Below are 15,257 nucleotides of genomic sequence, written 5' to 3'. Positions count from 1 at the left end.
CCCCCAATTTTGTAAATTGGCCTTGAGTGATCCCCTCCCTAATTTGCAAATTGGCCTTGAGTCCCTAATCTAAGGCAGTTTATTGGCCTGCCACTTAACAAGTGGAAGCCTAAGTAATGCTTGGAGAAGAGAAATTAGTTTGTAGGCTTTTTAAAAAATTCCATTAGTTTGTAGGCTTTTTAAAAAATTCCATATTCCACGGTCCTCTTCTTCCACTCTCTATTTCTTGCTATTTGCACCCCTTCTTTTTCTCCCCCTTTCTCTCTCTCCTTTTCTTCTTCTCTTACTTCACCTTGTTCCTCTTCTTCTTCTCTTACTTCACCTTGTTATCTATTTTGTTAAAGTTGTTTTTTTAGCTCTTCAATGTCTCCATTCCACATCAATGTGCCCTTTTTCTTTTGACAATTTAATCCGTCCTTTTGTCCTTTGTTTACTGTTACGCTAAGGTGAAATTACATGCATTCGAGTTTGACACGGCAGATGTTTTCACCGTTTCACACATGCTTTCACGCATTATGCACGTCTAAATCTAGACATACATCTGAGATCCTCCCTCGTTTATGCTCATCCCTGAGCCTTCAGCTCTGCGCTAATCTGTTCCACACAAGATAGATAGAAGAAGGCAGCATCCATTGCCTTGCAAGGTTGCTGATGGTAGCCTCCGTCAGCTGGATTTTCCTCTTTACCATCGTGCTGTTTCAAGCCTGCGTAACAGTTTGCTTCCTGCAATGCCCAGACTGCGGCAATATGCCCGTTCCATACCCCCTTAGCACAGAGCAAGGTTGTGGGCACCCAAATTATCCCGTCGCATGCAATTCCAGCACCCAGCAGCTCGAATTTAGAACACTGTATTTCTCTTACCCGATTCTTAGCGTAAACTGGACCGACAGGACCCTGATACTTGGTGCTGGCGCTCATTTGGGATCCTCCTGTCATTCCAAGGATTCATTGAGCGCTTTGAATATCACCTTGAATAAAAGCCGGCCCTTTACCTTCACGAGCCGCAATTCCCTGGCGTATTTCAATTGTTCCAGGATTATGCTAACATTTCCTAGTATGCAGTGCAATGATAGCCGCTTTTGTAGCAAGCTTCTGGATTCCACCGCAAGTGTTTGCAATAATACAATCTGCTGCTACTTCGATGTGTTTACTGCTGGACCAAACTTTCGGACCGTTATGCCAATTGGTGGACTGTTGACGGCATACATTAGCGTAGTGGACCTAAATGTGGATGCGCCTTTGGAAGATTGGACAATCGGCTTGCAGGTTGCTTGGGACATTCCAACCTCGGAACCGCCTTGCGTGACTGGGCAAATGGAGTGTGGACCGAATTCGACTTGTCGGAAGGATCGACTCAGTAGCAGACCATTGTGCCGATGCAATCCGGGATACTTTCCTGACTATGCTTCTGGGATCTGCTTCAAAGGTGATCAGATTTGAACGGTCATGTCTTGGGCTTCTCGAGTTCTTTTTAGTCGAATGGGCTCCGCAAGCAATTCGCTTGAATACGTCGGGAAATCGTCTGAGAATTGTGGCTTTTTTGGAAACTGCAGTTCCCTACTGTGTTTGGAAGGAAAATACGCTCGCCAGCTGCCACAAAACCGCCTATGCCGCAGGTAAGTAATCGATCACTCAGTCACTTGTTAATTTGGACTTTGGAAACGAATAAGTATTTTTGTTGTTGTCTTTTGGCTTATGATTAAACAGGGGTAGTTTTGGGAACGATGGGCTTGCTGCTGACGGTCGTCGTCGCTGTGCTACTTTTAAGAAGACTGCTCGCCAAGAAGAGGGCACGTTCAAAGCTGGCGAGGGAGAGGGAGCTGATCTTGTATGCAAACTCTGGCGGAAGGTGCGCCAGGCTGTTTAGCAGAGAGGAGATAAAGAGGGCAACAGACGGGTACGCCAGGAACAGAGTGCTGGGCTGCGGCGGCTTCGGGGAGGTGTTCAAAGGGACATTGGAGGACGGGACGGCAGTAGCGATCAAGGTGGCTAAGATAGGCAACCCCAAGGGGACGGAGCAAGTGCTAAACGAGGTGAAGGTACTGGCACAGCTGAATCATAGGAACGTAGTGAGGCTATTGGGGTGCTGTGTGGAGACGGAGCAGCCAGTGATGGTGTACGAGTTCGTGAAGAACGGCAGTTTGCAAGATCATTTGGGGAAGAAGGTTGGGCAGGGGATGAGGAAATTGGGGTGGAGGGAGAGGGTGGAGATAGCGATACAAGCAGCGACGGGGTTGGAGTATCTACACGAGCAAGCGAGTCCGGGGGTGTATCACAGGGATGTGAAGGCGAGCAACATACTGTTGGATGAGGAGATGAATGCGAAGCTGTGCGATTTTGGGCTGTCGAGGCTAGCGAAGGAGGACGAAAGTCATGTATCGACGCATGTGGACGGGACGATGGGGTACTTGGATCCGGAATACTACAGGACCTTCAGGTTGACAGAAAAGAGCGATGTGTACAGTTTTGGGGTGGTGCTTCTGCAGCTGGCGACGTCGTTGCATGCGTTCGATTGGGAAAGGGAGGACATCAATCTTGCTGCGTTTGCGAAGAAGAAGGTGGAGGAAGGTCGCTTGGAGGAGCTGTTGGATATGGAGATGCTTCAAGCCTCCTCCTCCAGCTTAATCTCGTCGTGCATGGACTCCATGCAAGCTCTGGTAGCTCTCGCCCTCGACTGCGTGCATGATAAGCCACTTCGTCGCCCTTCCATGAACCTCGTCCTCCGTCGCCTCCTTTCGCTGATCGCTGCAAGCGAGCGGCAGATAGCCAGCCAGCCAGCCAGCCAGCGCGCTCTTGCCATCAAGCTAGCTAGGTAGCCTCCCTCGACAATTGATAGACGTTCATCGCCTGCCGCTGGTTTTCTCCGAAGAGAGCTCTTGAGAGGAACCGAAACAAGGCGGGCTAAGCTGATGTTCTGTTCTCAATGCTTATACCCATTGACGGCGTTGTTAGCCATTTAGCCATGACTGTCGCAAATCCCGCACAGTCGTCGAGGACCATAAGTAAAATAGAACGGTAGCTCACGAGTCACTTCCGAAGAAAAATCTACAATCGGATTCATGGGGTTCGACTGTCCATGATACGTGAGAAAACCTCGTATAATATCATTATTACAGTATCTTAAATCTCCACATGGCAGCCACACGTTCATTCATCTCTCCTTGCACTTTGCACGCAGCTTGCAATTTCTTAGTTTTTCTAAAACGTTAAAGGTCAAGTTCTTGAGAAAGACGGATAAGTGTTTTTGGCCTGCCACATGTCACTGGGAAGTCTAATCGATGGCAGCCCACCTTGGAGAAGCGAAAGTCATTTCGAATCAATTTTTTGTCCTTGCCTTGAATTTCCACGCAACTTCTCGTTGTTGTTTATGATTGATTGAGGGTTCCCTCTTTCTCTCTTTCTATTTCAAGGCAAGCCCCCCCGCCCCCCTCCCCTCTCTCTCTTCTCTCTTCTCCTTTTTGCACATCCAAGTCTCTCTCTCTCTCTCTCTTTTCCAAGCTGCACATATGAGGGGGCCTTATGAATGCTTTATGAGCATTCACCTTGTTTTAATATGAGAGAGGTTCAGCTAAAGCTTTAAGGACATGGTGGGAAAAGGCTTTCATGAATTTTGCTTGTTCAAGTCTGGTTCAAGTCCTAATGATATGATAAGTTTTTATGGGACAAATTAATTCAAATATCATAACGTTTGGTGAAAAGGTGAATTTAATGTCATTTTCAATCCTCAAATGCTTCAAAGTCTTATTTCCCATAAGACTATTGACCTGAAGAACCCACTTGTGTTGTGGGAAAAAAACTAGAAGAAAAGGTAGGAGACTACATACCAATTAGATTTTCAATTTCGCACAAAACTACCAAAAGATCATAAGACATTAAGTATCATAATGTTGGGAGAAAATATGAATGCCATTTTCAACCCTAGAATGCTTCACAAAGTCCTTTTTTTCACAAAACCATTGATGATAAGAGCTCAATAGTTATATGGATTTTTTTTTGAAAAATTAGATGAGGGACCACATGCCACCTTGGCATTAAATTTTCCATTTCCTATAAAATTGCCACAATGTCATAAGGCCTTAAAGTAAGAGTATGTAAACATTGCATATGGTTTCTTACCCACCTAGCTAGTATGCCAATATGGCAAAGAGCTCACCATTGCACTAAACAATGACTAAAATAGCACCTTTGTCCCCTCAATTATATGTGACATTCCAATTAGAATGTAACGGAACCTCGGCTGGATTAGTGTTAGCAAAAATTCTGTAGAGAGACCATGGTAATTTATTTGTTTTATCAAGGTCTTTAATGATGGAATCAGAGATGACTAGAAGATTTAATAGACCTCGGGTCATTGTTTGCTTGGGTGTAGCCATTTTAGTGAGGTTCAAGGAATTTTCTGTATATAGGTATCTTGCATGACCTATAACTTATGCATTGCTCAACGGAATTCAAAAAACTTTGTCTTCAAGTTGTACTACACATTCTAAACTTGAACGTGAGACTAAAAAATTATGGGATAATGATTTGAAACAAGACCATTAAAGCATTAAAGGTGCTATGCTGCATGTGAAGCATGCATCCTAAAGAGTATAGGTTATAACAATTTATTCAAAAACATCAAAATTTTATTCTGTACATACATGCAACCAAGTAATCATTTAAAAGCACACTACATGAGCTTCTCCTAAACCCAAGGACACACCTAAATGAGATTATTACCTATGGGTGAACGGGCCTCCAATGTTGTGCTAAAGTGATGCACACCCATTTGAGGGCATGCTCCATAACTTTTTTTTGATTTGTTGAAAACCAAAATGGATTGAAAATTTGAAATCCAAACTAGTGGGACTTCTATATGGTGGTCTCAAAACATTGATAGTTGTTGATATTGGTTTCTAGATTCACCCTAAAATGAAAGAAGTTAAAAATGTGCAATTTGTGCATGTGCAAAGATCTTTTAACAAATACAACAATATTTTACAATTTTGAATTATTTCTTTTTCCATGTACTTGCTTGCTATATGGCTCATAAGTATGCCAAAGGCCATTGCATTTCATAATACATAGCATCAAACCCGATAGCTTGCCTTTGGCCTATTTATGTTTTGAAGAATTTAGGCCACATTGCACTTGTTTGGGATATCCAATTCTGCTGACTTGTATCGCCAGAGGAGAGAAATTCGATGGCTGAAAATTTTGCCACTCCCACAAATTTTGAATTTTCACACCTCCCGCCTATCAATCTTGGAACATTAAGTACTTGTAACCTACCCTCGTCTTACAACCCGCACGCACGTTGACGTGACCTTGCATAGACTTTAGTTTGACATTGTCGTTTCTCGGGGAAGTTGTCTTCTATTCTTTGCTCGCCTCACAAGCTAGATTCCTCATGTTTTGGAGGGTCTATTCTGGACTGATTGTCGCCATGGCATCAATGGCAACATGCAGCTCACCATGGCTTGCAAGAGAAGTAGCCAAAGGTTGCGAGACAAGAAAGATGAAAAAGCTTGGTCAAGGCACAAGGAACAAATTGCGGGTCGAGGAAAGCAATGGCATGATATTAAAACAACAGTGGAGACACTTTTGCAATGTTTGCAAAGGGAGAAACAATGAGAAGAAAGAAGATTAATCCTTGCAGAGCAACAGCAAGAAGGACTTGCAAATGCACACATTCGATCATTGCCATTGAAGTGAAGAACACGAGATGTGGTGTCACGGTGGGAGCATTTGAGGCAGCAACATCAAGCCATTCACGTGAATACCAATCTCGAATCTTCACAAGCTTTAGCTTGCACCATAAAGTTTGTAGAGTAACAAATCGACCAACACCTCGGGAGATGCATGCCCAAGAGGCATTGCCCTCTAACCTGAGAAATGGCCTACAAAAAGTGAAAGGGGTGCACAGCTTAGATCAACTAGCTAGAAAGAGGGTGATATTAGCTATGTCGGTGTCCCATGAAACGAAGGAGAAATGGCTTGGGCACACAATGTCGAAGATGTTGTCAATCAGAAGCACCAAGGTGACTCCAATGGTTGAACGTAGAGCAGGAGCAATGCACAATCATCTTGTTTCGAGAAGTCTGTGGGCTTCAATAAAACGCAAGAAAAGGAGGGACAGCCTAAGGGCAGAAGTTATTGCTAGAATGATGACATTTTGGCTTGAAAATACGAGAGTTTCTCCAAATAGAAAGGACATCTGTAAAAAGCAGATGGGACACAAGGTGTTTGATGAGCACATCATACACATGCTTGATATAACACAAGTCAGTGGTTGCCTAAACTAGCCCAGTGGTTGGAACATCAGGTCATTGTGGCTACTTTAGCTCAAATACTAGTTATGTGATTGTCCTGAACCAGCATGGTTGAACAAAAATTAACAGCAATGCATTTCATAACAGAATGGTAATATATTGTTATTGTCCTAAACCAGCCCGGTGGTTGGGACATCATGCAACTGTGGCTGGTTCAGCTTAAACACCAATTATGTGATTGTCGTGAACTAGTGTGGTTGAACAGACATTAGTCATTAACACCATTGCAGATTGTTTGGGTAATATTTCCACATTAGCAAAAACATTTGGAATCTTTGAAAGATTTTGCACAAAAAGGGGCTCTTTTTAAATAAATTAGAGAAGTGCTTCACTCATGATAAAGGCTTTTCTAAAATGAGATAAAAAACCATACGTCCTTGAATACAAATTTTTAAAAAGTACCAAGAAATGATATGGTTTTATAAGAAACTAAGTTCACGTGTTCATAGATCTCACATGGAAAGGTAATAGTGCTATTATTAAAAGCAAAGATTATACGCTATATATTTAAATCGAATAAATCATTAAAACATGATCATCAATAAACAACTTAAAAATTATTTCTATACATTTCAAAATTGACTACTCTTCATTAGTTTGTAGAGCATCACTCTCATTGGTTACATTGATTTCATCCCCAAGGTGAAGTGGAAGAAGAATCTTCCTCTACGCTTTTGACAATAACATTGTCTTCTTCCACATGAAGACCATGGGCTTAGGTGTGTAAGTCATCTACACAAGTGACATCATTGCTGTCAATGTAAACGAAACATGTAAAAAAAGCTCCATTGAAAATGGATCAAACATTTGGTCATATGACCATGAGTGTACTGAACAAGTAGAAACTTTACTTTGATTTTGTTAAACTCAATGTGGAACATCAAGTATAACGTTCAACTCGATGTCCCAACATCAGTTAGAATCTTAAACATGATATTTGACATCGATTTTAAGCTTCAACTCGATACTAAACATGAAATGAAGGCTTTAAGTTGATGTTCAACATCGGGTTAAAGCTTGAACTCGATGTTCAACATCAACTTCAAGCTTCAACTTGTTGAACATCCAATTAAAGCTTCAAGTCGATGTCCAACATCAAGCTCAAGCTTCAACTTGAAGCAGAACATCAAGTTAAAGTTTCAAGTCGATGTCCAACATTGAGTTTCACTACTACACACGGATCCTATTGCGACGTTTACATACCGATGTTTAGCGCGCATGGGGCGCTAATCGTTGGTATGAAAAGCGCATCCCGTAAAGCATTGCTATATAGCGACGTTAAGCAAACGTCGCTAGATATCGATGTTGTGCAAACGTCGCTATATAGCGACGATTATAAAGGTCGCTATATAGTGACTTTTAAGTGTCGCTATATTCTCTAACTCCACCCCTCACCACTCTCTAACACTCTCTCTCTTTATACCCCCTCACCCCACTCATGCCCATGCCCTGTGTTGTCCTGTCTGGGTGTCCGCCATCTCTTGGTGCTCTTGCCACTCGTGCCTCATCGTATTAGGCACTTCGCTATATACGGACACTGAGACACTATTTTATAGCGACATTTTCCAAAGATGTTTTTTACTCATGTAGGCCTTAAAAGTTAGTTTTTTCCAATGACAAATCTTTTTAAATTTTCATACATGTTTGATCTCATAGAGAATAAAAATACTAGAGCATGTACATGTTTGATCCTTTGAAAGAATAAAAGTACAAGAGCATGTACATCAAGTTCGAAGCTCATATATTCATGTTTACGTTTGAGACTTGGCTTCATCCTGAGCCAAGTCTAGTATGCCAAACAAGTCTATCTCCAACTCTATACTGAGTTGATCTCCTATATCATCATCATACGTTCACCATAGACTTGATTATCTTCTTCAATAAAGTCGGGTGATTCTTGATGATCGTCACCTTCTTCCTCAATATCGTGATCTCCATCTTCCTCCCATATAATGTCATTATGCACATCTTCCTCTTGGCTCATATTGTGATCTTCATCTTCTTCTCTAAATCCATTTGGATCAATTGGATCCGGCATTGGTAGTGGCATCTCCATATCCACATGATCTCTATCTTCATATCCACATTGGTAGTGTGAAGGTATATGCACACCACCCTCCTCATCCTGTCTCAAGATTTTGTGTCGTGTACACATGCAATATTAATCACAAACTCAAATAGCAATGGCTTTTCGATGATTCATCACCATGTGCACCACCAATGGTGGGTATTGGTTTGGGCTCCTCCCCATACATCCTCAAGTGGCTCATGACAATACGGCGTTGATGTCATACTTCTCGCTTGCAATGAGTGCAATGATAATACAACCTCTCTGTAAGCCACTCTGCACTCTCGAGCATTGGCGCATCATCTGACAAGATTTCACTCGTCCCTTCCATCTGCACACCTCTAAAGTCACAACACAAAATGCAAGGAAATCCATTAAGATCCAAAAAATAGCCACCCATGAGCTCCTTCCCTCTCTTCTTAGATCAAGTGCCTTGAATTGACACTTTTAAGATATAAGTGTCGCTATATAGCGACACTTAGGGTAAAGGGTCGCTACATAGCCACTTATAGGATTAAGTGTCGCTATATAGTAACTTTTAGGGTTAAAGGTCGCTATATAGCGACTTTTAGGGTTTGGGTTTAGGGTTTAGGGTTTAGTGTTAAAGGTCGCTATATAGCGACTCTTTAGTGTCCCTATATAGCGATAGAAAAGCGTCGCTATATAGTGACGCTGTGGGTTAAAACCGAAACCCATCGCGATGCAATATGCTTTCTTTAGCACTCTCTAATCTCTATTGTAAGCAAAGCAATCTCTTCTCCCACATATTTCTGACGACCTCCCACTCTATTCTCCACTCCTCACTACTACTCACTCCTCTCCTAGCTCTTGTGCTCCCCCTCCACCCTTCTCCCTCTTTGGTTTCTTGAAAGGAAGTTTTTGAAGAGGTGAGTCTCTTTGAACAATGTAGGTAGGTTTTTTGTGAGATTTCGTTTTGTGAGTGCTTCTCCTTGTATTGCTAAAGCTGCTTACTAGTTTTCATGCTTGATTTCAAAGGATTGAAACAAAAAACGAGATTTCATGAAAGAAAGAAGACTCCTCTCTTTTGTAGGGCCAGTCCACAAAACATTGAGCGGAACATACTATTCCAGGTAAGTGCTTCCTCTTTTTTCCATTTGTTATTTTTTTTATTTGCATTGGCCTGCAGTTAGCGCCTTAAGCACTAGCTGCAGTGATGGGCATAGGAACCCTCCCTTCCCCCTCTCTTCCCTCTTCTTTCCCTCTTCTCTCCTCTTCTTTCCCTCCTCTCCTTCTCCTTCTCGTTCAATCTTTCAATCTCTTTCCCCCTCTTTTTTCCTCTTTCGTTTCCCTCTTCTTCTCCTCTTTCCCCCCCTCTTTTCCCTCTTTCATGCTCATGCTCTTATGCTCATGCATAAGCATAAGCATAGGCATGAGCATAAAAGAATACATATGCTCATGCATAAGCATGAGCATATGTCTCTTTTTCCCTCTTCTTCTCTCTTTCTTTCCCTCTTTCCCCTTTTCCAATCTCTCTTTCCTTTCCCTCTTCTTCTCTCTTCTCCTCTTTCCCCTCCTCTTTTCCCTCTTTCATGCTCATGCTCTTATGCTCATGCATAAGCATGAGCATATGCTTATGCATAAGCATAAGCATAAGCATAAGAGAAGGAGACATATTCTCATGCTTATGCTTATGCACGAGCATAAGAGAAGGAGACATATGCTCATGCATAAGCATGAGCATATGTCTTTTTTTCCCTCTTTTCTTTCCCTCTTCTTCTCTCTTTCTTTCCCTCTTTCCCCTTTTCCAATCTCTCTTTCCTTTCCCTCTTCTTCTCTCTTCATGCTCATGCTCTTATGCTCATGCATAAGCATAAGCATGAGCATATGCTTATGCATATACATAAGAGGAGTCTTATGCATAAGCATAAGCATGAGCATATGCTTATGCATATGCATAAGAGGAGTCTTATGCATAAGCATAAGCATAAGCATAAGAAAAGGAGACGCTCATGCTTATGCTTATGCATGAGCATAAGAGAAGTAGACATATGGTCATGCATAAGCATGAGCATATGTCTCTTTTTCCCTCTTTACTTTCCCTCTTCTTCTCTCTTCCTCTCTTTTTCCCCCTCTTTTCCCTCTTTCATTCTCATTCTCTTATGCTCATGCATATGCATAAGCATGAGCGTAATGCTTATGCTTATGCTTATGCATAAGCATAAGGATAAGAGAAGGAGACATATGCTCATGCTTATGCTTATGCATGAGCATAAGAGAAGGAGACATATGCTCATGCATAAGCATGAGCATATGTCTCTTTTTCCCTCTTTACTTTCCCTCTTCTTCTCTCTTCCTCTCTTTTTCTCCCTCTTTTCCCTCTTTCATGCTCATTCTCTTATGCTCATGCATACGCATAAGCATGAGCATAATGCTTATGCTTATGCTTATGCATAAGCATAAGCATAAGCATAAGAGAAGGAGACATATGCTCACGCTTATGCTTATGCATGAGCATAAGAGGAGACATATGCTCATGCATAAGCATGAGCATATGTCCGTTTTTCCCTCTTTACTTTCCCTCTTCTTCTCTCTTCCTCTCTTTTTCCCCCTCTTTTCCCTCTTTCATGCTCATTCTCTTATGCTCATGCATACGCATAAGCATGAGCATAATGCTTATGCTTGCTTACGCATAAGCATAAGCATAAGCATAAGAGAAGGAGACATATGCTCATGCTTATGCTTATGCATGAGCATAAGAGAAGGAGACATATGCTCATGCATGAACATATGTCTCTTTTTCCCTCTTTACTTTCCCTCTTCTTCTCTCTTTCTTTCCCTCTTTCCCCCTTTCCAATCTCTCTTTCCGTTCCCTCTTCTTCTCTCTTTTCCTCTTTTCCACCCTCTTTTCCCTCTTTCATGCTCATGTTCTTATGCTCATGCATAAGCATAAGCATAAGCATGAGCATATGTCTCATTCTCTTATGCTTATGCTTATGCTTATGCGTATGATGCTCATGCTTATGCTTATGCATGAGCATAAGAGAAGTAGACATATGCTCATGCATAAGCATGATCATATGTCTCTTTTTCCCTCTTTACTTTCCCTCTTCTTCTCTCTTTCTTTCCCGCTTCTTCTCTCTTTCTTTCCCTCTTTCCCCCTTTCCAATCTCTCTTTCTATTCCCTCTTCTTCTCTCCTCTTATGCATAAGCATAAGAGAAGGAGACATATGCTCATGCTTATACTTATGCATGAGCATAAGAGAAGGAGACATATGCTCATGCATAAGCATGAGCATATGTCTCTTTTTCCCTCTTTACTTTCCCTCTTCTTCTCTCTTCCTCTCTTTTTTCCCCTCTTTTCCCTCATGCTTATACTTATGCATGAGCATAAGAGAAGGAGACATAAGCATGAGCATATGTCTCTTTTTCCCTCTTTACTTTCCCTCTTCTTCTCTCTTCCTCTCTTTTTCCCCCTCTTTTCCCTCTTTATTGCTCATTCTTCATGCATACGCATAAGCATGAGCATATGTCTCCTTCTCTTATGCTTATGCATAAGCATATGCATAAGCATAAGAGAAGGAGACATATGCTCATGCTTATGCGTATGCATGAGCATAAGAGAAGGAGACATATGCTCACGCATGAGCATATGTCTCTTTTTCCCTCTTTACTTTCCCTCTTCTTCTCTCTTTCTTTCCCTCTTTCCCCCTTTCCAATCTCTCTTTCCGTTCCCTCTTCTTCTCTCTTCTCCTCTTTTCCCCTCTTTTCCCTCTTTCATGCTCATGTTCTTATGCTCATGCATAAGCAGAAGCATATGTCTCTTTTTCTCTCTTTCCCTCTTCTTTCCATCTTCTTCCCTCTTCTTTCCATCTTCTTCCCTCTTCTTCCCCTCTTTCCTTTCCCTCCTCTTATCTAACTCTAACTCTCGTAAATTGGATCCACAGCAAGCTGCGATGAGTCGTCCTCCTACAGATGCAGAGACACGATGCACATTTCGTATAGGAACAAAACCGTGGTTTATTGAGCAAGAGGCAATGGGAGCGATGGTCGATTGGGCTGAGGTGGCTGCTCGCACGGTATAAGTCTACTCCTACTTGTAATCTCACTTTTTAAATTGTTTTATTCTTTAAGTTCCAATCTAATTTTCAATTTATATGGTTCACTCTTAGGGTGCAAGGTCCAGCGTCCCATCACCGGAGGCAAGCGATCAGCAGGGCTAGGGATCAGGCCAACAAGACGAGGATCAGGGAGAAGGCGCAGCTCAAGAGGACCAAGGATCAGGCCAACAAGACGAGGAGGAGGACGAGGACGACGAGGATGATTCCAATTGGCAGCAGTAGTAGTGGTGGTAGTAGCAGTTTGCATATACTTCGCCATGTATGTCATTTTGTATATCCACTCGTTTGAGCAATTTTGTATCACCCTTTTCGAAAGGGTAATTTTGTAACAAACAATGTTGTATATGTTCGACATGTATATCCTTTTGTTGCTCGATCATTTCATTTGAGCGATTTTGTATCACCCTTTTCGCAAGGGAAATTTTGTAATAAAAAACTTTTTTTTGTAATTTAAAAAAAAAAGCGTTAGTGGGGCAAAACAGGCTTGCTATGGCCCTGTTAGGCCCCACTAATGCTTTTTTTAAACTTCTATTAATTGTCACTATATAGCGACGTTTACCAGTGTCGCTATATAGCGACGATTATCAGTGTCGCTATATAGCAACGTTTAACAGCGTCGCTATATAGTGACGCTTTATGGCGATGGTCCTTTTCCAATGCTTTTAGCGACTTTTATAATGATGTTTGTGCCCGTGAAAAAAAAAATAATGTAAAAAGCATCGGTATTTTCATCGGAAAAGGGCCTATGCCTTGTAGTGTTTCAAGCTTCAACTCGATGTTCAATATCAAGTTAAAGCTTCAATTTGATGTGTGACATCAACTTCAAGATTCAACTTGAGATCGACATTAAGTTCAACATTGAGTAGCTCACACTCAATGTCTGACATTGAGTAGCTTAAACATACTTTAATATTAAACTCTAAGCACAGGTATCCTCCATCTTGATGTTTTGCATCGAGTTCACGGTTAAGAAGCCTTTGTTTCCCTTCCCTCTCCCCAGCACACCACCACAATCTCTTCAATACCCATATTTTTCATAATATGTGAGACCCAACGGAGGGGGTCTTTCGGATGAGGGGGGCTAAAACAAAAAAAACACTAAAATATAAAACCCAACTCCTTTGCAATCATGTAACTTTTTCATGTCTTACCCAAATTTCAAGGTGTAAAGACATATTTGAAGCTCTTTTAGTGTAGAACACAACCATGGTAATTTGACTAACTTTTACTCATGGCATATTGTTAAATTCATCACATACTCAAAATTTTCAAAGGTATTTATACTAAAGGGAGTTGGCTCCCCAGGCTGTGTGCATGCCATCCAAGGTGGCAACATGGATATGTGCGCGGAACCGATGCAAATTATAAAGACATTCCACAAGAGCATGCATTTCAAGTCCCGGTGAGGTCAGAGGGCAACACAATGACTTTGTACAAGAAAGCAGATAAGATTGGGATCACATTGTATCGGGGGGGGTAGCAATGTTGCCTAGAGTTCCTAGAAGTGGGTGAGTAGTGGAGCAGATGAGCAAGGGAGCAGATGAGTGGATGAGAGTTGCAGGAGGAAGCATGGAGTAAGGTAGCTGATCATTGGGTAGATGAAAGCTAGAGGAGGGAGCATGGAGAAAAGTAGTAGAGCAAGGGTAGAAGAGAGCAAAGTAGCCAAATCATGCTCGGGGCCATGGTTAAATACTAAAAATGGCACTCTAATATTAAATGAGCTACCCTAAATTAAACAAACTTTGAGCCACCATGGTGACTAGAGGCTCCTTGGTTCCATCCAAATAATCATGATCCATCTTAATAAGCCACCTTAAATTGATCAAAATTTGAGCCAGTGCAGTGACTGGAGACCCAATGCCATCCAAATAATCATGAGCCATCTACAATTAATCAAAATTCAAGAAGCTAATTAATCACATGTTGGCATCCTAGGCAATGCGATATTTTGTAGACATTCTTTGCCATGCAAAGCTTCATGAAGACCTTTTAAAAAAGAGGAAAATTTGGAATTCTCATTGAAGGTGAGGGCACCGTGGTGACTAGGACTAGATTTTTTTTCTTCAAAAATAATCACCTGCAAGCCCGTCCAATTATCGAATCATGAGCCGCTATTTTATCTTCGGTGATTGCAATAAAAATAATAAGAATTGTTTTCCCCCCAAAGATAATCACATGCAAACCCATGCAATGACATGCCTCCAAATAATCATGAAGGAGTCACCATATCGATGACTAGTAAAATTAAGTGTTAATTAAATCGCATGCATGCTAGACTACATTGCTTGTTTTGCCCCAAAAATAATCACTGACATGCAAGCCCATCCAATTATAGAATCATGAGTTGCTATTTAATCTCATGCCATTGCAGTGGTGACTAGTAATTAACTGCACCAAAAAATAATCGAGAATTGTTTTGTCCCAAAAATAGTAGCATCATGCAAGTCCAGCATGCAATCACATGCCACCATGGGTGACTGGTAATTAACCTCGGGACATCCAAATAATCATGAAGGAGCTACCATGCCAGTGGACTAGTGGTAATTAAATCGCATGCATGACAGTGCACCATATGGATAGGCAAGATTGCCACATCAGGTGGTGCCGTTCAAATAATCATGAATGAGCCACACCCATGTCAATGATTAATAATTAAGTGGTAAATAAATTGCATGCAAGCTCAATTCAAATTCAAGCTCTCAATTATTCACCTACCACCCACAAATAATCATCAAGGAGCCACCGTGGTGGTTGTGAATTAACTGCACTCTACCTAATTTGGCAAAAAAAGACTTATGG

The 15,257-nt window shown here is 41.6% G+C and overlaps 1 protein-coding gene across 1 annotated transcript; it reads left to right on the top strand.

Moving 5' to 3' along the window:
* The first annotated feature begins 665 nt into the window (after positions 1–665).
* Positions 666–3,118, top strand: LOC147902912 (wall-associated receptor kinase-like 20). The gene is made up of 3 exons (XM_087373832.1): positions 666–1,426; positions 1,554–1,616; positions 1,708–3,118. Exons 1-3 carry the CDS (start codon positions 748–750, stop codon positions 2,814–2,816), a joined length of 1,851 nt encoding a protein of 616 aa, XP_087229958.1. The 5' UTR covers positions 666–747; the 3' UTR covers positions 2,817–3,118.
* The last annotated feature ends 12,139 nt before the right edge of the window (positions 3,119–15,257 follow it).

The sequence above is a fragment of the Dipteris shenzhenensis genome, chromosome 4 (genome assembly GCF_047967505.1).
Source record: "Dipteris shenzhenensis isolate YYH24624 ecotype China chromosome 4, Dip_SZ_1.0, whole genome shotgun sequence".
Taxonomy (NCBI): Eukaryota; Viridiplantae; Streptophyta; class Polypodiopsida; order Gleicheniales; family Dipteridaceae; genus Dipteris; species Dipteris shenzhenensis.
The sequence above is the reverse complement of the archived record's forward strand: the minus strand, read 5'-3'. Positions and strand labels throughout refer to the sequence as shown.

Bases quoted from the DNA above. Each gene is read 5' to 3' on its own strand.
- LOC147902912 (XM_087373832.1), top strand. From the start codon at position 748: ATGCCCGTTCCATACCCCCTTAGCACAGAGCAAGGTTGTGGGCACCCA. The intron at 1,427-1,553 runs GTGATCAGATTT...TGGAAACTGCAG, and splicing joins TTCTGGGATCTGCTTCAAAG to TTCCCTACTGTGTTTGGAAG. The intron at 1,617-1,707 runs GTAAGTAATCGA...ATGATTAAACAG, and splicing joins CAAAACCGCCTATGCCGCAG to GGGTAGTTTTGGGAACGATG.